This window comes from Emys orbicularis, chromosome 13 (genome assembly GCF_028017835.1).
Source record: "Emys orbicularis isolate rEmyOrb1 chromosome 13, rEmyOrb1.hap1, whole genome shotgun sequence".
NCBI lineage: Eukaryota > Metazoa > Chordata > Testudines > Emydidae > Emys > Emys orbicularis.
Window position 1 is genome coordinate 19,336,703 of NC_088695.1, and position 16,634 is coordinate 19,353,336.

Below are 16,634 nucleotides of genomic sequence, written 5' to 3' on the forward strand. Positions count from 1 at the left end.
CTCTTGCTCTTTTGCCTTGGCCGAGGTACCTTGCCCTACCCGGACCTCCAAGCATTTGACGCAGAAGCACCTTCAGCAGCTGGCATTGCTACAAAGCAGCAGCTCCTTGCCTTCGCAGCAGACGGTGCAGTAGGACTAGGTACCATCCTTGTCGGACATGTAGCTTGTCCGGGGATTCTGGGAACATCTTTCCCTGCCTGGCTCATAGCAACCTCCAGGGCACAGTGTATGGCTCCACCACTTCCCCTGCAACTCTGCTCTCCTGCTCCCCAGCGACAAGCTCGGCGGATCTGTTCTGGTCCTCCTGGGTGCCTTCGCAGCAGACGGTGCAGTAGGACTGGTACCCGTCCTCGTCGGACATGTAGCTTGGCCGGGGGTTCTGGGAACGTCTTCTCTGCCCGGCTCCTAGCAAACTCCAGGGCATGGTGTACGGCTCCACCACTTCCCATGGCTCCCATGGCTCATGAAACCTGGACAGTAGTAAGGAGCAGTTCAATTATAGGCTGAGCAAGTGCAGAATGGTGGTAGAATTTGCCTTTGGACGTTTAAAAGCTCACTGGCGCTGTTGGTCAGGCCTCAGCGCAACCAACATTCCCATTGTTATTGCTGCTTGCTATATCTGTGAGTGTAAGGGGGAGACGTTTATGGCGGGGTGGGAGGTTGAGGCAAATCGTCTGGCGTCCGATTATGAGCAGCCAGACACCAGGGTGATTAGGAGAGCACAGCAAGGCACGCTGCGCATCAGAAAGGCTTTCAAAACCAGTTTCATGACTGGCCAGGCTTCGGTGTGACAGTTGTGTGTGTTTCTCCTTGATGCAAACCCGCTCCCTTTGTTGATTTTAATTCCCTGTAAGCCAACCACCCTCCCCCCTTCAAAATAAACCATGCATTCTTGAAACCATGCATTCTTTCTTTATTAATTAAAAAAAAAATGAGATAACGGACAATGATAACGGTGGGGTGGGGGAGGAGGGAAGTTCAAGGCCACATTGCTTATTGTAGCCACACTAAAAATCAAACTGTTTGAATGACAGCCTTCTGTTGCATGGGCCATCCTCTGGAGTGGAGTGGCTGGGTGCCCGGAGCCTCCCCGCCCTGCGTTCTTGGGCGTCTGGGTGAGGAGGCTATGGAACACGGGGAGGAGGGTAGGCGGTTATACAGTGGATGCAGCGGGGGTCTGTGCTCTTGTTGGCTTTCCTGCAGCTCCAACAGAAGCTTCATCATGTCCATTTGCTCCCCCAACAGACGCTTCATCATGTCCGTTTGCTCCCCCATTAGCCTCAGCATCGCGTCCTGCCTCCGCTCTTCGCACTCAATTCTTTCCTGGCCTCTGCCACTGAATGCCTCCATGCATTAAGCTGTGCCCTATCAGTGCGGGAGGACTGCATGAGCTCAGCAAACATGTCATTGCAAGTGCATTTTTTTTGCCTTCTAATCTGCGATAACCTGAGGGACGGAGATGATAGGGGGAGCGTAGAAACATTCTATGCTCTATGATTCTGGGGGGACTGCATGGTCACCTGTGCCGCTGAGTTCGCCACGCTGACCAAACAGGAAATGAAATTCAAACGTTCCCGGGGCTGTTCCTGTGTACCTGGCTAGTGCATCGGAGTTCAAAGTGCTGTCCAGAGCGCTCACAATGGAGCACTCTGGGATAGCTCCCGGAGGCCAATACTGTCGATTTCCGTCAGCACTACCCCAAATTCGACCCAGTAAGGTTGATTTTAGCACTACTCCCCTCATCGGGGAGGAGTACAGAAGTCGATTTTAAGAGCTCTTTAGGTTGACGGAACGGGATTGGTTGTGTGGACGTGGTCATTTCTAAATCGACCTAATGCAGCTAAATTCGACCCAACCCCGTAGTGTAGACCAGGGCTAGGGCTAGTGGGGCATGGAAATGCCAGGCAACAAGCCTAAGTCGGCAGAACGCCTCGGCCTGGAATCTCTTTGGGGTTCTGCCTAGCGTGGCAGGGCCCCCCAGTTAGCAGGGAGGGCCCAGGGAGGTGCCCATGCATGTGCGTCGGTGACGGCCTCACTAGGAGCCCTGCGCAGCCGGCTCGGCTCTGGGGGAGGGAGCCGCCAGCCAGTCTGGCTCGCACATCGGCCACATGGTGAAAGGGTCAAGGCCAGTCGCCGGGGGCAGGTAGCGCGGGCCAGGAGCGTCCTTGCTGGGCCCCTCGGTGTTCGGCCAGCCTCTTGGCTGAGGGACGTCAAGGCAGCTGTGCCGATGTGTCCGGAGCTATGGAGGGAGGAGTGGGCTTGGCTCCCCAGAGCCTGACAGGGGGCTTGCTGGTGTCCTCCCCACCCCACCTTGCCCAGCCTCTCCTATGCCCCCCTTAACTCCCATCTCACCCGGCCTGCCCCCAGCCTGGCTTTCCCAGTGCCCCCCAACTCTCATTCCACCCAGCTTCCCCTGTCACCCGCCAACCCTCGCCCCCTCCACCCTCTCCAGTCCCCCTGCCCCTTTCAGCCTCCACCCTGCCTGGCCTCCTCCTTTGCCCCCTAACTTCCATCCCACCCAGTCTCCCCAGCGGCCCGTGCCCCCCAACCCCCACCTCACTCAGCCTTCTCATTGTCCCCCAACCTTCACCCCACATGGCCTCCACAGTGCCCCCTGGCCTCCCCAACCCCCACTATAGCTAGCTTTTCCAGTGCCTCCCAAGTCCCAACCCATCTGGCCTCCCCCATCCCCTATTCCCTCCCAGATCCCTTCCCCACCCAGCCTCCCCTCTGCTCCCCAACCCTCACCCCCTGGCCTCCATGTGACAAAGTGGGAATTTTCTGTAATATTTTTTCTGATGCTAATGCGTGCCTCAGTTTCCCCCAGTACTTTTCAGTGCAGGAGGGTTAACTCTGCTCCTGGGGCAGCGCAGGAGAGATGGGGGGGGGGGTGTCACCTCGCTGCCTGGCTTGTTAGAGGACTGGCTGAAACTGACCCGAATCAATGGAGGATCCAGAAAGACGACGGTAGCCCCTAGCACTGAACAGCTGACACCCCCCAACGCACTGGGCCCTGCAGAGTGGGCAGGTCTCTGCCCAGGGGTCTGGCTCAGCTGGACTCGCTGGGCAGAGCTCAGGGCGTGAAGCAGCAAGGCTGGAGCCCAGGGGCTCACTCCAGGAGGTAGTGAGGCCACATGGCCTCCCCTTGCAGAAGAGTGGGACCCCTTGGGGGGGGGGTCTGGCCCACTGAAGAAGGCACTGGTGAGACCTCATTTGGAGTACTGTGTGCAGTTCTGGTCTCCCATGTTTAAAAAGGATGAACTCAAACTGGAACAGGTACAGAGAAGGGCCACCAGGATGATCCGAGGAATGGAAAACCTGTCGTATGAAAGGAGACTCGAGGAGCTCGGTTTGTTTACCCTAACCAAAAGAAGGCTGAGGGGGGATATGATTGCTCTCTTTAAATATATCAGAGGGATAAATACCAGGGAGGGAGAGGAATTATTTCAGCTCAGTACTAATGTGGACACGAGAACAAATGGATATAAACTGGCCGTCGGGAAGTTTAGGCTTGAAATTAGACGAAGGTTTCTAACCATCAGAGGGGTGAAGTTTTGGAACAGCCTTCCGAGGGAAACAGTGGGGGCAAAAGACCTCTCTGGCTTTAAGATTAAGCTTGATAAGTTTATGGAGGGGATGGTTTGATGGGATAACGTGATTTTAGTCAATAGGTCAATAACGTGCCATCGCTGGTAATTAGTAACAATGGTCAATGATGGGATATTACAAGTTACTACAGAGAACATTTTCGGGTGGGTCTGGCTGGAGAATCTTGCCCGCATGCTCAGGGTTCAGCTGATCGCCATATTTGGGGTCGGGAAGGAATTTTCCTCCAGGGTAGATTGGCAGAGGCCCTGGAGGTTTTTCGCCTTCCTCCGCAGCATGGGGCAGGGGGTCACTGGCTGGAGGATTCTCTGCGACTTGAAGTCTTTAAATCATGATTTGGGGACTTCAACAGCTGAGTCAAGGGAGAGAATTATTCCAGGAGTGGGTGGGTCAGCTTTTGTGGCCTGCATCATGCGGGAGGTCAGACTAGATGATCATAATGGTCCCTTCTGACCTTAAAGTCTATGAGTCTATAAGTGGATCCTCCAAGGGACTGTTTAAAAGCTGGGGGTTAGCACCGATCTTGTGGCTCTGTGACACCTCCCCCACCCCACTCGGCTTCCCCGATGCCCCTGATCCCCCCATCCCCACCTCCCCTGGCCTCCCCAGCCTGTCCTGCTCCAGGACCCGCATCCCCCCCTCCCCGGTGGGGTAACACTCTTGGGCAGGTCAAAGGTCTCTGGGGATTTTATTCTCGTGCTCTGGCTGTGGGGGCCCCCTAGGAGCAGAGCAGCTGGCGGGCCTCCTCCAGGCTGCTGCGGGGGTGCATGCGGCGGCGGCGCAGGCGCTGCACACTGGCGTCCACGTGGAAGCCCGTCTGCTTGTCACGGATGGAGGCGTGCAGGTGCCGCTGGGTGGCCTGCATCTGCTGCACGTTGGCCGCCGCCTTCTGCATGGAGCGCTCCAGCAGCACGCTGCCCTAGGGGAGGGACAGGCGGACAGGGAACACTGTCACCTCCCTGCAGCCAGGTGAGGTACCCCAGCCTAGCTACACCTCACCCCTAACAGCCTGGTGAAGTCACCCCTCCTCCAGCAACATCGTCACCTCCCTGCAGCAGGGGGAGGTACCCCCACCTAGCTACATCTCACCCCTAGCAGCCAGACAAAGTCACCCTTCCTCCAGCAACACCATCACCTCCCTGTAGCAGGGTGAGGTACCCCTGCCAAGCAATGCTGTCACCCCTACAGCCATCACAGCCAGGCAAGGTACCCCCACTCAGCAACACCATCACTCCCCTATGGCTGGGGAAGGTATCGCTGCCAACCAATGCTGTCACTCCTACAGCCATCGCAGCCAGGCAAGGTATCCCTACTCAGCAACACCATCATTCCCTACAGCCGGGCAAGATATCCCCATCCAGTAACTCCATATAGCTGGGCAAGATACCCCCAACTAGTAACACCATCACTCCTGAAAGCCCCCTCAGCTGTGCAAGGTTCCCTTGCCCAGAAAAACCATCACCCCCATAGCCATCCCAGCAATGCAAGGTACCCCCATCCAGCAACACCTTCACCCTCATACAACTGGGCAAAGTACTCCTGCTCAGAAAGACCATCACCCCTATAGCCATCTCAGCCATGCAAGGTACCCCCATCTAGCAACACCGTCACCCTCATACAACTGGGCAAAGTACTCCTGCTCAGAAAGACCATCACCCCCTATAGCCATCACAACCAGGCAAGGTACCCCCAGATGGGCAACAATGCCGCTCCCTGCAGCAGTACCAGTGGGTGCGATCACTGGAAATTACCTGGGTGAGGATCTGGGCCTCAGGCAGTTGGGTGCCCACATGGCGCTGGTACACCCGCACCAGGGGCCGAGTCAGCTTCTCCCGCGCCTCCAGGTCCTGGCTGGACTCAGGGCCCTAGAACAATGTAGCAGGGGTCAGAGCAGGGCAGCATCACCTGGAAGAGCCCCCTCCACCCCCAGTCGGTCCCTTCTTCCCCTGCCTATCCCCCGGGTGCCCCCAGCCAGTCTCCCCTTCCCCTGCCCATCCCCCGGGTGCCCCCAGCCTGTCCCTTCTTCCTCTGCCCATCCCCCGGGTGCCCCCAGCTGGTCCTTTCTTCCTCTCTGTCCATCCCCTGGGTGCCCCAGCTGTTCCCTTCTTCCCTGCCCGCCCCCCCAGCAGAGTGTCACTCCCTGCCTGCCCCCAGCTGGTCTCCCGGTAAGGATAAGGCCTTTGTCTGTAGCCATATTGCAAGTCCTAAAGCCTAAGGCCTTCCTTTGCACCCAGATTAAAAGAGCCGCAGCCATTAGCTGAGAAGCAGGAAGTCACATCCTCACATTCCATCTAAATTACATTAAAACAATGTAATATCAGGCTGTTAAGAAGGAGACCCCGTCCTAATGGCACCCACTATCACCAGATAAAGAAACAGATCTTAAGATGGTTAAAGAAAACTTAGTTTGACAGAATTGTGTCTGTCAAGAAATCACTTATCAATAGTTGTGGTTGTGAAATCCTCATTTCTTTATTGTTTTGTCATTATGGTCCCCACTTCCCTGTTGTTTGTCTGTATGATCTCTGTCTGGTTCTTTAATTGTTTCTGTCTGTTACATAATTAATTTTGCTAAGTGTAAATTAATTAAGGTGGTGGGGTAGGATTGGTTAAAAAAATTGTTACAATATGTTAGCATTGGTTAGTAAAATTTTAGTAAAATGATTGGTTAAAGTACAGCTAAGCAGGCTTCAAGTTTCACTGTATAAACTGGGGTCCAAAAGGAAGTTCTTTGGGAACCAACTCCAGGACACAGCCCCAAGAACAGAGCTGCCAGACCTCAACACCCTGCCAATGACACCGTGCAGAACCTGGAGTCCCCCAGATGACCTGATCCTGACGGGCCATCAAGAAAAGTTCATCTTATTGGGAGTGGTGAGCATTTAATGTGTGGTGTGTGCATTCTGGTTTTTGGTGATTGTTAATAAATAGAGGTTACGTAGGATATTACTGTGCAGGGCTCTTTCACTGGTAAAAGATCCCGTAAACCCCTCAAAAGATTAAGCTCTGAGTCCACAGGGAAAGGATGTTTGCCTGGAGCCCATGGAGGGGTAAAGTTAGGTGCCTTTTGCCTGGAGTCCTAGGAACTGAAAAAGGGTTGGGGTGCCTAAATAAAGAGGGTTAAGCCTTGAGCCCTAGGAACTGGGTAAAGGTGGGTGCCCTAGAGTGTGTGAGTAACAGAGAATTTTAGCGGGTAACACCCCTGCCCGCCCCCCAGCAGTGTCACTCCCTGCCTGCCCCCAGCTGGTCCCTGCCTGCCCTCCCAGCACAGGGTCATCCCCCGCAACCCCCTCCGCCCCCACTCACCATGGTCATGCCCTGGGTGATGCCCAGCTCCCCGTGGAAGCGCTGGCAGCGGTTCAGGGTGCTGCGCATGCCCCCCAAAGCCATGTAGAGACGCTCCTGGCCAGGGAGGGAGCACAGGATGAGGTGTGGGGGGCATGCTGGGTCCCCGCAGGGATGGGTCACCCCACCCCTCAACCCCCAGGTTTGGGGACCACACCAGAGACCTTCCCCCTAGCCTGTAGGTGGGGCCTGAGCCCCCCGTGGCCTCCCAATGGGGGTGGGGCACAATCAGTCCTTTAGTGTGCCATCCCCTGCCCCAGCAGTGTGGATCTGGGCCTGTGGGTCTGATATAGGGATGGGGGCATGAGGGCAGTGTGGGGCAGGGGCTGTGGGGCTGGTATAGAGCTGCCTATGGGGATGGGGGGAGTGTGAGGCAGGGGCTGTGAGGCTGGTATAGAGCTGGGGGGATGGGGGAGCATAGGCAGGGACCGTGGGGCTGGTATAGAGCTGGGGGGCATGGGGGAGCATGGGGCAGGGGCTGTGGGGCTGGTATACTGCTGGGGGCATGGGGGAGCGTGGGGCAGGGGCTGTGGGTCAGGTATGGGGATGGGGTAACATGGGGCAGGGGCTGTGGGGGTCTGGGAGGGGGGATGGGGAGAGCATGGGGCAGGGGCTGTGGGTCTGGGAGGGGGATGGGGGGATGGGAGAAGCATGGGGCAGGGGCTGTGGGTCTGGTATAGAACTGGGGGGATGGGGGGAACATGGGGCAGGTGCTGCAGGGCTGGTATAGAACTGGGGACATGGGAGAGTGTGTGGCAGGGGCTGTGGGTCTAGTATAGAGCTGGGGGGATGGGGGAGTGTGGGGCTTGTATAGAGCTGGGCGGATGGGGAGAGTGTGTGGCAGGAGCTGTGAGTCTGGTATAGAGCTGGGGGGGATAGGGGAGTGTGGGGCAGGGGCTATGGGTCTGGTATAGAGCTGGGGGGATGGGGGAGTGTGGGGCAGAGGCTGTGGGTCTGGTATTGAGCTGGGGAAATGGGGGGGAGTGGGGAGGGGCTGTGGGTCTGGTATAGAGCTGGGGACATGGTGCTAGCATGGGGTATGGGCTGTGGGGCTGGTGGGATAGGGGGAATGTGGGGCAGGGGCTCCCCCAGCCAGGCTGAAAGCCCCACTGGTTTGGGGCTCCAGGCGATTTATGGGGCGGGTATGAGGAAGTGGGAATTTTCTGTTATAGTTTTATGATGTTTGCGTGTGCCTCAGTGTCTCCTCACTTGCACAGGGCTCCTGGGGGCGGGGGCGGGGCCGGGGCCGGACTGTTGGCTCTCCGGACAGGTCAGTCTGAATGAGGCCTGGCTGAACTGGCCGAGGCCGACCCCGGCTCCGTGGCGAATGCACCTGGACAAGGGGAAGGCCAATTGCCCAGCCATGCACCTAGTGCCCAGCGCCCCAGAGGGAGCTGGATCCCCCGCTCTGCTCAGGGAGGCTGGGCACAGACTGGGCTGGAGCCCAGGGGCTCTGTCTAGGAAGCAGGCCCGCCAACGGGGTGGGAGTGGGGGCAAAGGGGGCAATTTCCCAGGGGCCCGGGCATTTTAAAAGGGCTCCTAGGCACGCGCAGCGTGGTACCGGCGGCAAAGGCAGGGGCAGGGTGAGGGGTTCCATGGGGGGCAGTGTGCAGAGGGGCAGAGGCAGGTGGAGGGGTTCCATGGGGGCAAGGGTAGGAGGAGGGGTGGGGTTCTTTGGGGGGCAGCATGCGAGGGGACAGGGGCAGGGGGACGGGTTCCGTGGGGGGGCAGCATGTGAGCGGCAGGGAGAGAGGTTCCGAGGGGGGCAGCGTGCAGAGGGCAGGAGGGGCGGTTCTGTGGGGGACAGGGGCAGGGGGAGGGGTTCCGTGGAGGCAGCATGTGGGGGAAGGGATATGGGTTCCATGGGGGTCAGTGTGCGAGGGGCAGGGGGAAGGGTTCTGTGGGGGGCAGCGTGTGGGGGGGCAGGGATAGGGGGAGGGGTTCCGTCGGGGACAGCTTGTGGGGGGCAGGGGGAGAGGCGGGGTTCTGTGGGGGTCAGCGTGTAGCGTGGGGGGGAGGGGTTCCATGGGGGACAGCGTGCGGGGGGGCAGGGGTAGGGTTGGGGTTCTGTGGTGGGAAGCATGCGGGAGGATGGGGGAGGGGTGGGGCTCCAGGGGGGGCAGTGTGGGGGGGCCAGGAGGAGGGGTCTGTGGGGGGGCAGCGTGTGGGGGCACTGCATGCGGGGGACAGGGCTGGCGTTCCATGGGGGGCAGCGTGCGAGGGGCAGGGGGACGGGTTCCGAGATGGGCAGCATGCAGGGGGCAGGGGGAGGGGTTCCATGGGGGACAGTGTGGGGGGGGCAGGAGGAGGGGTGAGGTTCCGTGGGGTGCAACGTGCGGGGGACACAGGCAGGGGGAGGTGTTCTGTGGGGGGCAGCGTGCGGGGGGGGCAGGGAAAGTGTTCCATGGGGGTCAGTGTGCGGGGGGGCAAAGGCATGGGGAGGGGTTCTGTGGGAGACAGGGGGAGGGGTTTCGTGGGGGCAGTGTGCAGGGGGGCGAGGAAAGGGTGGGGTTACGTGGGGGGTAGCATGCGGGGGGCAGGCGTTCCATGGGGCACAGGGGGCAGGGGTTCCATGGGGGGCAGCTTGTGGGGAGGCAGGGAGCATGCCTCCCCCCCATACCTTGAGCACCAGGGTCTCGTCCATCTTGCGCTGCAGGCTGCCATCTAAGGCCTCCTGGGCCTGGTAGCGTGAGGCCGTGGCCTGGGCTGTGGCTGCCCTGAGCGTGGCCAGCACCTCCTTGGAGCGCAGGGTCAGGCACCGTGCCTCCTCAATGGCCGCCGCGCACTCTGGAGGGACATGGGATCAGAACTGCCTCAGTGAGGCTGGGCTCAAAATCAGGGTACTCATGGGCTGTGGGGGGGCTGAGTGGAGTGGGGGTCCCTGGGGGTACACAGGGGATGAGGGAGCTCTTGGGGGGGCTGAGTGGGGGGGGTGAGTGGGGTGGGGGTCCCTGGGAGTATGCATGGGCTGAGGGGGGCTGAGTGAAGGGTGGTCTCCAGGGATACACAGAGTCTCTGGAGGTCTGCGGGGGGGGGGGGTCTCTGGGATGGGGTGGGGCCAGGCCATACCTGGTGTGTAGGGCCCAACGGGGCTGAGCTTGTGAGTGGGGGCTAATGGTGGTACACAGGGGCTGAGGGGGGCTCTTGGAGGGCTGTGGAGGGTCCCTGGGGTGGGGCGGGCCAGATCATACCTGGCGTGTAGGGCCCGACAGGGCTGGGCTCCGGGGTGGGGTTCCTCACTACGAAGGGGGACGGGGGACGGCTCAGGCTGAGCCAGGACTCGCGCTCGGCTTCCAGCAGCACCATGCGCAGCGGCTGCCCCAACAGCTCCAGCACCTGTCCCCGCTCCTGGCACAGCATGCCCAGGGTTTGCTGGCACCTGCCCAGCACCTGACATGGAGGACATGGGTCAGTGTGTTCCCCACACCCTCAAACCCCCACACCCGCCCAGCGCCTGGAATGGGGAACAGGGGTCAGTGTGTCCCCCACACCCCTCACTCCCCACATCCGCCCAGGGCCTGGCACAGGAAACACAGGTCAGTGTGCCCCCCACACCTGCCCAGTTCCTGCTAGAGAGCGCGCCAGTGTGAGTGCCCAGCTCAGAGACAGCTGCGGGCAGAGGGACCAATCTCTGCAGCGCCTCTCTCGGCACGAGACTGCGGAGGGCCCAGCAGGGCAAGGGGGAAGCCATGGGAAGGGCGGGTGGAACCTGGGCAGGGAGGGGTGGAAGGAGAGACATGGGGCAATCCCTGGGATGGAGCAGGCTCCGGGGGCGAGGCGCCCTGACCGCAGGGCAGGCTGGTGACTGGTAGGCAAAGAGCACGGCGAGGGACAGAGCAGGGGACTCAAGACAGGCCAGCAGGGGACGGCCCGAGGGGGTGCAGGTTGGCTGAGCTGCTCCCTTTGGGATGGGATTTGGTGGGGGATGCCAGGGCAGCCCAGTGAGTGGGGCAAACGGGGAGACACCGGCAGGGAGCAGGCACATCAGGTGCCCAGGGGAGGGGCCAGCACCCAGTCTACGATGGGAAGATGCCCCAGTGTGTAGCATGGGCAGGGTAGACAGCCCCAACCTGTCACTACGGGGTTCCCAGGCTGCGTCCCAGAGGGGGGTGGGTGGGCTCCCTGCCAGCCACCAGGGAGATGACAGTACTCCTGGCCCTGACGTAGTGGGCTAAGGGCTGCTGGCGTCCCGCTGAGAAGAGTCCCCGGCTCCAGCACCTGGCCCAGTGCCCCAGGGGGTCCAGAGTGGGACATTGGACTGAGGGTTGCTGGGCTTTTCGGTGCCTGGGATGGAGTGCTGAGTACACTGCGGAGCCCAAGCCCCTGTCAGCAGGGGGCCCGGCAGAAAAAGGAGCTGGTAGCCCAGCCCCAAGGGGGCATGCTGGCAGAGATGGCAACCCCCCGACACATCTGCCCACCCACTGCCAGATCGACCAGGCAGTGCCCAGCACCTGCCCTGGCATCTAGTTGCTGTCTAGGCCTTTGGCCCCCGTCCCGGCCCCACCTTGAGGTGCGCCTCCGACATGTCCATGTCCCCCTCCAGCTCCACCTTCAGCCTCTGCAGCTCCTTGTGTTCCCACCGCAGCAGTGCGTCCACTTGGTCTGGGGCCTGCGCCGCGGGGGGACGAGCAGAGACGGGGGCAGAGTGAATGCTTTGTGGGGAGGGATAGTTCAGTGGTTTGAGCATTGGCCTGCTAAACCCAGGGTTGTGAGTTCAATCCTTGAGGGGGCCACTTAGGGATCTGGGGCAAAATCAGTACTTGGGCCTGCTAGGGAAGGCAGGGGACTGGACTCGATGACCTTTCAAGGTCCCTTCCAGTTGTAGGAGATAGGGTATCTCCATTAATTTAATGCCAGCCATTGCAGGCTTGGTGCTGGCTGCACTGGGGGGATCTGGGCTGGGAGCAGGGCTGGGTGTGTGTGGTAGGGATATGGGGCAGGGGGTGGATAGGTGTGGGGTTACCACCTGCTCTGTGGGGGGGCGGTGTCCACGGGTGGCTGTGTTGGGGGGGGGTGACTGTGAGGGATATGGGGCACGGGGAGGATGGGGAACATCAGGGGACTCTCATCTGCTCAGTGGGGGCTGTGCTGGGAGGGGATGTGGGGTGCATGGGAGGGATATGGGGTCCATGGGGCTCTCACCTGCTCTGTGTGGAGGTGTCGTCGGTGCCCGTGACAGGTTGTGATGGGGGGTGATGGGGCATAGGGGGTGGATAAAGAGTGTGTGGTGAAATATGGGGGACTTCTCACTAGTTTGGTGGGGGATTGGTCCCGGTGCCTGGCCATGCTGGGAGGTGGTGGGGCACAGCGGGGGATATGCAACTTGGGGGTATCTGGGGCATGGGGGGGCACAGGGGGCGGGGGGCTTTCACTGGCACAGTGTGGAGCTGATGCCTGCACCTAGCCCTGTGGGTATGATATGGGGCACAGGGGGCTCTCACCTGCTCAGTGGGGGGGCGGGGGGGCGGGCCAGTGCCAGCAGCTGGCCATACTGGGGGAGTGGCACGGCTTGGGGGAATACAGGGTGTATCGGGGATATGGGCCATGGGGGGATGTCACCTGCTGGTGCCTGTGTCTGGGTGCGCTGGGGGAACATGGAGTGCTGGGGCTATGGGGCACGGGAGGGATACAGGGCAGGATATGGAGTCTGGGGGGAATGGGGAGTGGTGAGATATGAGGTGGGGGCTGTCACCTGCTCAGTGAGGGTGGGGGTGTCAATGCCAGCATCTGACCATACTGGGGGGTGATGGGCACGAGGGGGGGATATTGGGTGTGGGTGAATCTGGGATCTGGGGGGGCTCTCACCTGCTTGGTGGGGAACCGGTGCCCACGTCTGGGCATGAAGGGGGGGACATGGGGCGTGGATAAGGGGTGCGGAGAATATGGGGCACAGGGGATATGGAGCATATGGGGATACAAGTTATTGGAGCTCCCACCTGCCTGATGGGGGGCTGGTGCCCATGCCTGGGTGTGCTGGGGGGTTACAGGATACGGGGGATACAGGGTGATAGAGGGCACAGGGGAAATGGGGCGCGGGGTATATAGGGTGGGGGCTCTCACCTGCTTGGCTGGGGACTGGTGCCCACACCTGGCCATGCTGGGGGGATACGGGACACGGGGGATACAGGGCGCGAGGGGATAGAGGGCACAGGGGATACGGGGCATGGGGCGATAGAGGGCACAGACGGGGAAATGGTGTGCGGGGAGATACAAGGCGTGGGCTCTCACCTGCTCGGCCGGGGGCCGGTGCCCGCGCACCAGGGCACTCTGCTGGTTGGTGAGCAGCGCAGTGCGCACCTTGGCCAGGGCAGCATCGAGGCGCTGGCGTGCCAGGTTGAGGCGCTTGGCCTGCTCGTTGAGCTCGGTGAGCGCCTGGCGCAGCCGGCTGACCACCAGGCGCACGGCGCTGGCGTAGCGGGCAGCCAGCCCATTGCTCTGGCTGGCGCAGTGGTCCCGGAAGCAGGGCAGGGGCAGCTGGCTCACCCAGGGTGGGGGCTTCATCTTGCTCTTCCACAGCGTGATGCCCGGCCCCTCGGGCGGCTTCTCCAGCGTCTCACCAGCCGCCGTCACGTCCAGCTTGAAGCGCCAGCCCTGCAGCCGTGTGCGGCGCTCGTAGGGTGTCTCCTGGGGCTGGCCTGAGGGGTGCGGTGGGCGCCACTGTGCCACCGCCTCCCGCCAGCAGCGCCCCCGCAGCTGCTGCGCTGACCGCACCGTGGCCTTGGCCTCATTGCGCCAGGCCTCCGGGCCCGCCCGGCCCCACAGCAGCTCAGCGGGGGGCCCCATGACTGAGCTGGGGGGAAAAGAGGGGTCAGCACCTCCTGGCTTGAGGGACCCCCTCTGACACAGACAGCCAGGGTCCTGAGCCCCGCCCCCTAACCCCTTCAAGGTGCCTTCCGGCCTGGGACCACCCAACTCAGGGTTACTCCAGCCCCACGGTGTGTGAATGGGTCTGACACAGGGCAGGGGATACTGGGCTGCCTAGGCCTATGGGTCAGATTCAGGGGCCAGGGAGAGATGGGGGGATAAGGGGCTGGCTACCTGGTGGGTCAGATCTGGGGGCAGGGAGGGGTGGGGGGAATAGGGGACTGGCTGGCCACTGGGTCAGACCTCGGGGGCAGGGAGGGGCCGGGGACTAGGGGTTTGGCTGCTCCATGGTCAGAGCAGGGAGAGGTGAGGGCTAGGGGTCTGGCTGTCCCGAGGATCAGAGCTGGGGGTAGGAACGGGCAGGGGGCTGGAGGTCCTGTGGTCAGGGCAGGGAGAGGTGGGGGGATAGGGGCTGGCTGCCCCATGGTGGCTCTCCCTGCCTGTGAGGTGCTATCCTGCCTGATGTGGGATCAGGCTGAACCCGGTTCCCTGTGCCCCACGGGTGGATGCCCCAGTGCCGGCGGTGCTGCCAGATCCCGAGGGCTCCTCCAGGGCACCCGCCTCCCTCGTCGCTTGCACCGCCTATCAGGGTCTGTGCCTCACCGTGGAGACTGTTGCCACGGCAGCGGGCACTCGCCTCACAATGCCCCTGTTCCATGTGGTTGTATGTGGGGGTGATCCGTCTCACGTGGCCTGGAGGGAAAAGGGGGGTGCCATGGGGGGATCAAACCCTCTGAGCCATCGGGGAGCAGACGGATAGGATTTTGCCCCTGGTACTGGGCCCGGTCCTGGTGGGGGAGCTGCGGGGCTGGGCAGTGTCTCTCCAGGGCAAGGGGTTGGAGTGACACCATAGTGCGGGTAAGGGTCTCACTACTGCTGCCAGCCGGGGGAGAGCTCCTGTGCACACCGTGCACAAGCGAGGACACCCTGGGCTACCCTCCCCTAGTGCCCATAGCTGGGGAGAGCGGGACTAGGGGGCAGAGAGCAATGCACTCTGGGAAGGGGGCTCCCACCGCCTGGCCAGTTGGGAGGCAGGAGGCCAGAGCCTGGTGCTCGGAGGACCAGGGCTGGGGGATGCCCTGCTTGCCGCCAACGCCAGGCCCGGGCACACCATCACTGTGACATGCGGCTGTGCAGACCTTCCGTAGCAGGACCAGGTGCCGTGACCCAGGGGTTGGCCATGGCATTTGGGGCAAGTTGTGAGCCGGAACTGGGCCTGCTAGGAGTGGGCAGGAGAACAGCCCCTGGAGGGGACACGCCCGCCCCCTTCTGCCAGCCCATCCCCCAGTGCTGGTGATGCCTCCGCCCGCACAACCCTGTCCTGATGGGTTATGCTTTAGGGATTATTGCGGGGCAGTTCTCCGGCCTGTCGCTCAGACTGGATCATGGGCACAGAGATCCCTTCTGGCCTGGGAATCTCTGAACCTACGACAGCCCCATGCTACCCTTCCACCTGGCCGTGCAGGCCCAGGTCCGAGCTTTCTCCCTGGGTCTGCCTGTCCCACCCTGAGTCTCATCCTGGCTCCCTTCCCCCTCAGGTCCCCATCATCCCCGCGGTGAGGTCATCGTGCTGCAACTTCTTGATCAAGAGGTTCACAGTGGGGGAGGAGGGCTGGAACCCTGGGATCAACCCCCTCCCATGTGGGGGCCCTACAGCCCCCCCCCACCCATCCCTGGCTCTCCTCTCCCCATCTCTCCCTCAGGGGAATGCACTGTCCAGATCCTCCTACAGATGCCGACACAGGGGCTGGGCCCAGATGCCATCACTGAGCTCATAGAGTGCGCACAGGAGCCATGCTCATCACCTTCCAGGAGATATCGGGGGGGGGGGGAAATCAAGGGAAAAGAGGGCACCAAAGAGTGACACCCCTCCCTGACCCCAGCACCAGTCACTGACCTCCCCTGGCCTGGGCCCCAGCACCAGAGAAAATAATATCCTCCCAACATGGGGTGACTTCCTCCCCAGAGTGAAAGGAATGACAGTATTCTCCAAGCTTGCAAATTCCTTTAGCCAAAGAAAGTGTTCAGCTGACTCCATTTCTCACAGCCTCTGGGAGATTTTGCTTTCGAAGATGACCTTTTGGAGTTACCGGGTACCTGAAATTTTCCCAAGGAAGATGGCAGAACTGTTAACCAATACAAACTGAGTTGTAGTTTTCATGGACAATATTTTGATATATGGGTTTGCAATGGAAGAAGACCATGAAACTCTCAATGAAGTTCTAACCCTAACCAGTCAGTCCGGATGGAAGCTAAACAAGGAAAAGTGCATTTTCCGCCTATCCTGAACTGAGATTGTGGGACAGGCAATAAACAAAGATGGACTCAGTCCTAGCCCTGAGAAACTTAAAGCAATCCGAGAATTGAATGCCTCAATGAACACATCAAAACTGAGATGTACTGGGGATGGTAAATTACCTTGATTGATACCTACCAGACCTTTCTATAGTGACAAACCCACTCAATGTTTTTAGAGTATGCGCAACCTGCCTCAGGCGGCACGTGACCAGGGTTCATCACTGAATTTGTTCCGCTGGTTGGATCATTAGCTTCCCTGGCCCGGGCTGGGTACTGACGGGGAGCGTGACATGAACACTGATCCATGCCCCCCAACCACTGAATGAGCTGTTAACATCCAACACTTCTTGGCTATGGGGGCCAAATGAAGCCATTGCCTTCAAATAGGTAAAAGAAATTATCTCAACCCATCCAGTTCTCAAGTACTACAATGTGAACAGACCCAGGGTCAATGCGGACGCAAGAAGCTATGGCCTGGGTGATGTATTGTTGCAACAATACGGATCTTAGCAGAAGCCAGC

General features: G+C 60.6%; 1 protein-coding gene across 1 annotated transcript; it reads right to left on the minus strand.

Annotated features, from left to right (window-relative positions):
* Positions 1-4,324: 4,324 nt before the first annotated feature.
* On the minus strand, positions 4,325-13,734 carry TEKTL1 (tektin like 1). Its single transcript, XM_065415285.1, has 7 exons — positions 13,180-13,734; positions 11,456-11,560; positions 10,143-10,341; positions 9,572-9,738; positions 6,913-7,008; positions 5,358-5,471; positions 4,325-4,525 (listed from the first exon to the last, which is right to left on the minus strand). Exons 1-7 carry the CDS (start codon positions 13,732-13,734, stop codon positions 4,325-4,327), a joined length of 1,437 nt encoding a protein of 478 aa, XP_065271357.1.
* Positions 13,735-16,634: the final 2,900 nt, after the last annotated feature.

What these genes read in the sequence shown, in the direction of transcription:
- TEKTL1 (XM_065415285.1), bottom strand. Translation starts at nt 13,734, where the DNA reads ATGGGGCCCCCCGCTGAGCTGCTGTGGGGCCGGGCGGGCCCGGAGGCC. An exon ending in TGTCGGGCCCTACACGCCAG is followed by an intron (nt 9,739 to 10,142) that starts GTATGATCTGGC and finishes ATGTCCCTCCAG; the next exon opens with AGTGCGCGGCGGCCATTGAG. An exon ending in ACGAGACCCTGGTGCTCAAG is followed by an intron (nt 7,009 to 9,571) that starts GTATGGGGGGGA and finishes CTCCCTGGCCAG; the next exon opens with GAGCGTCTCTACATGGCTTT.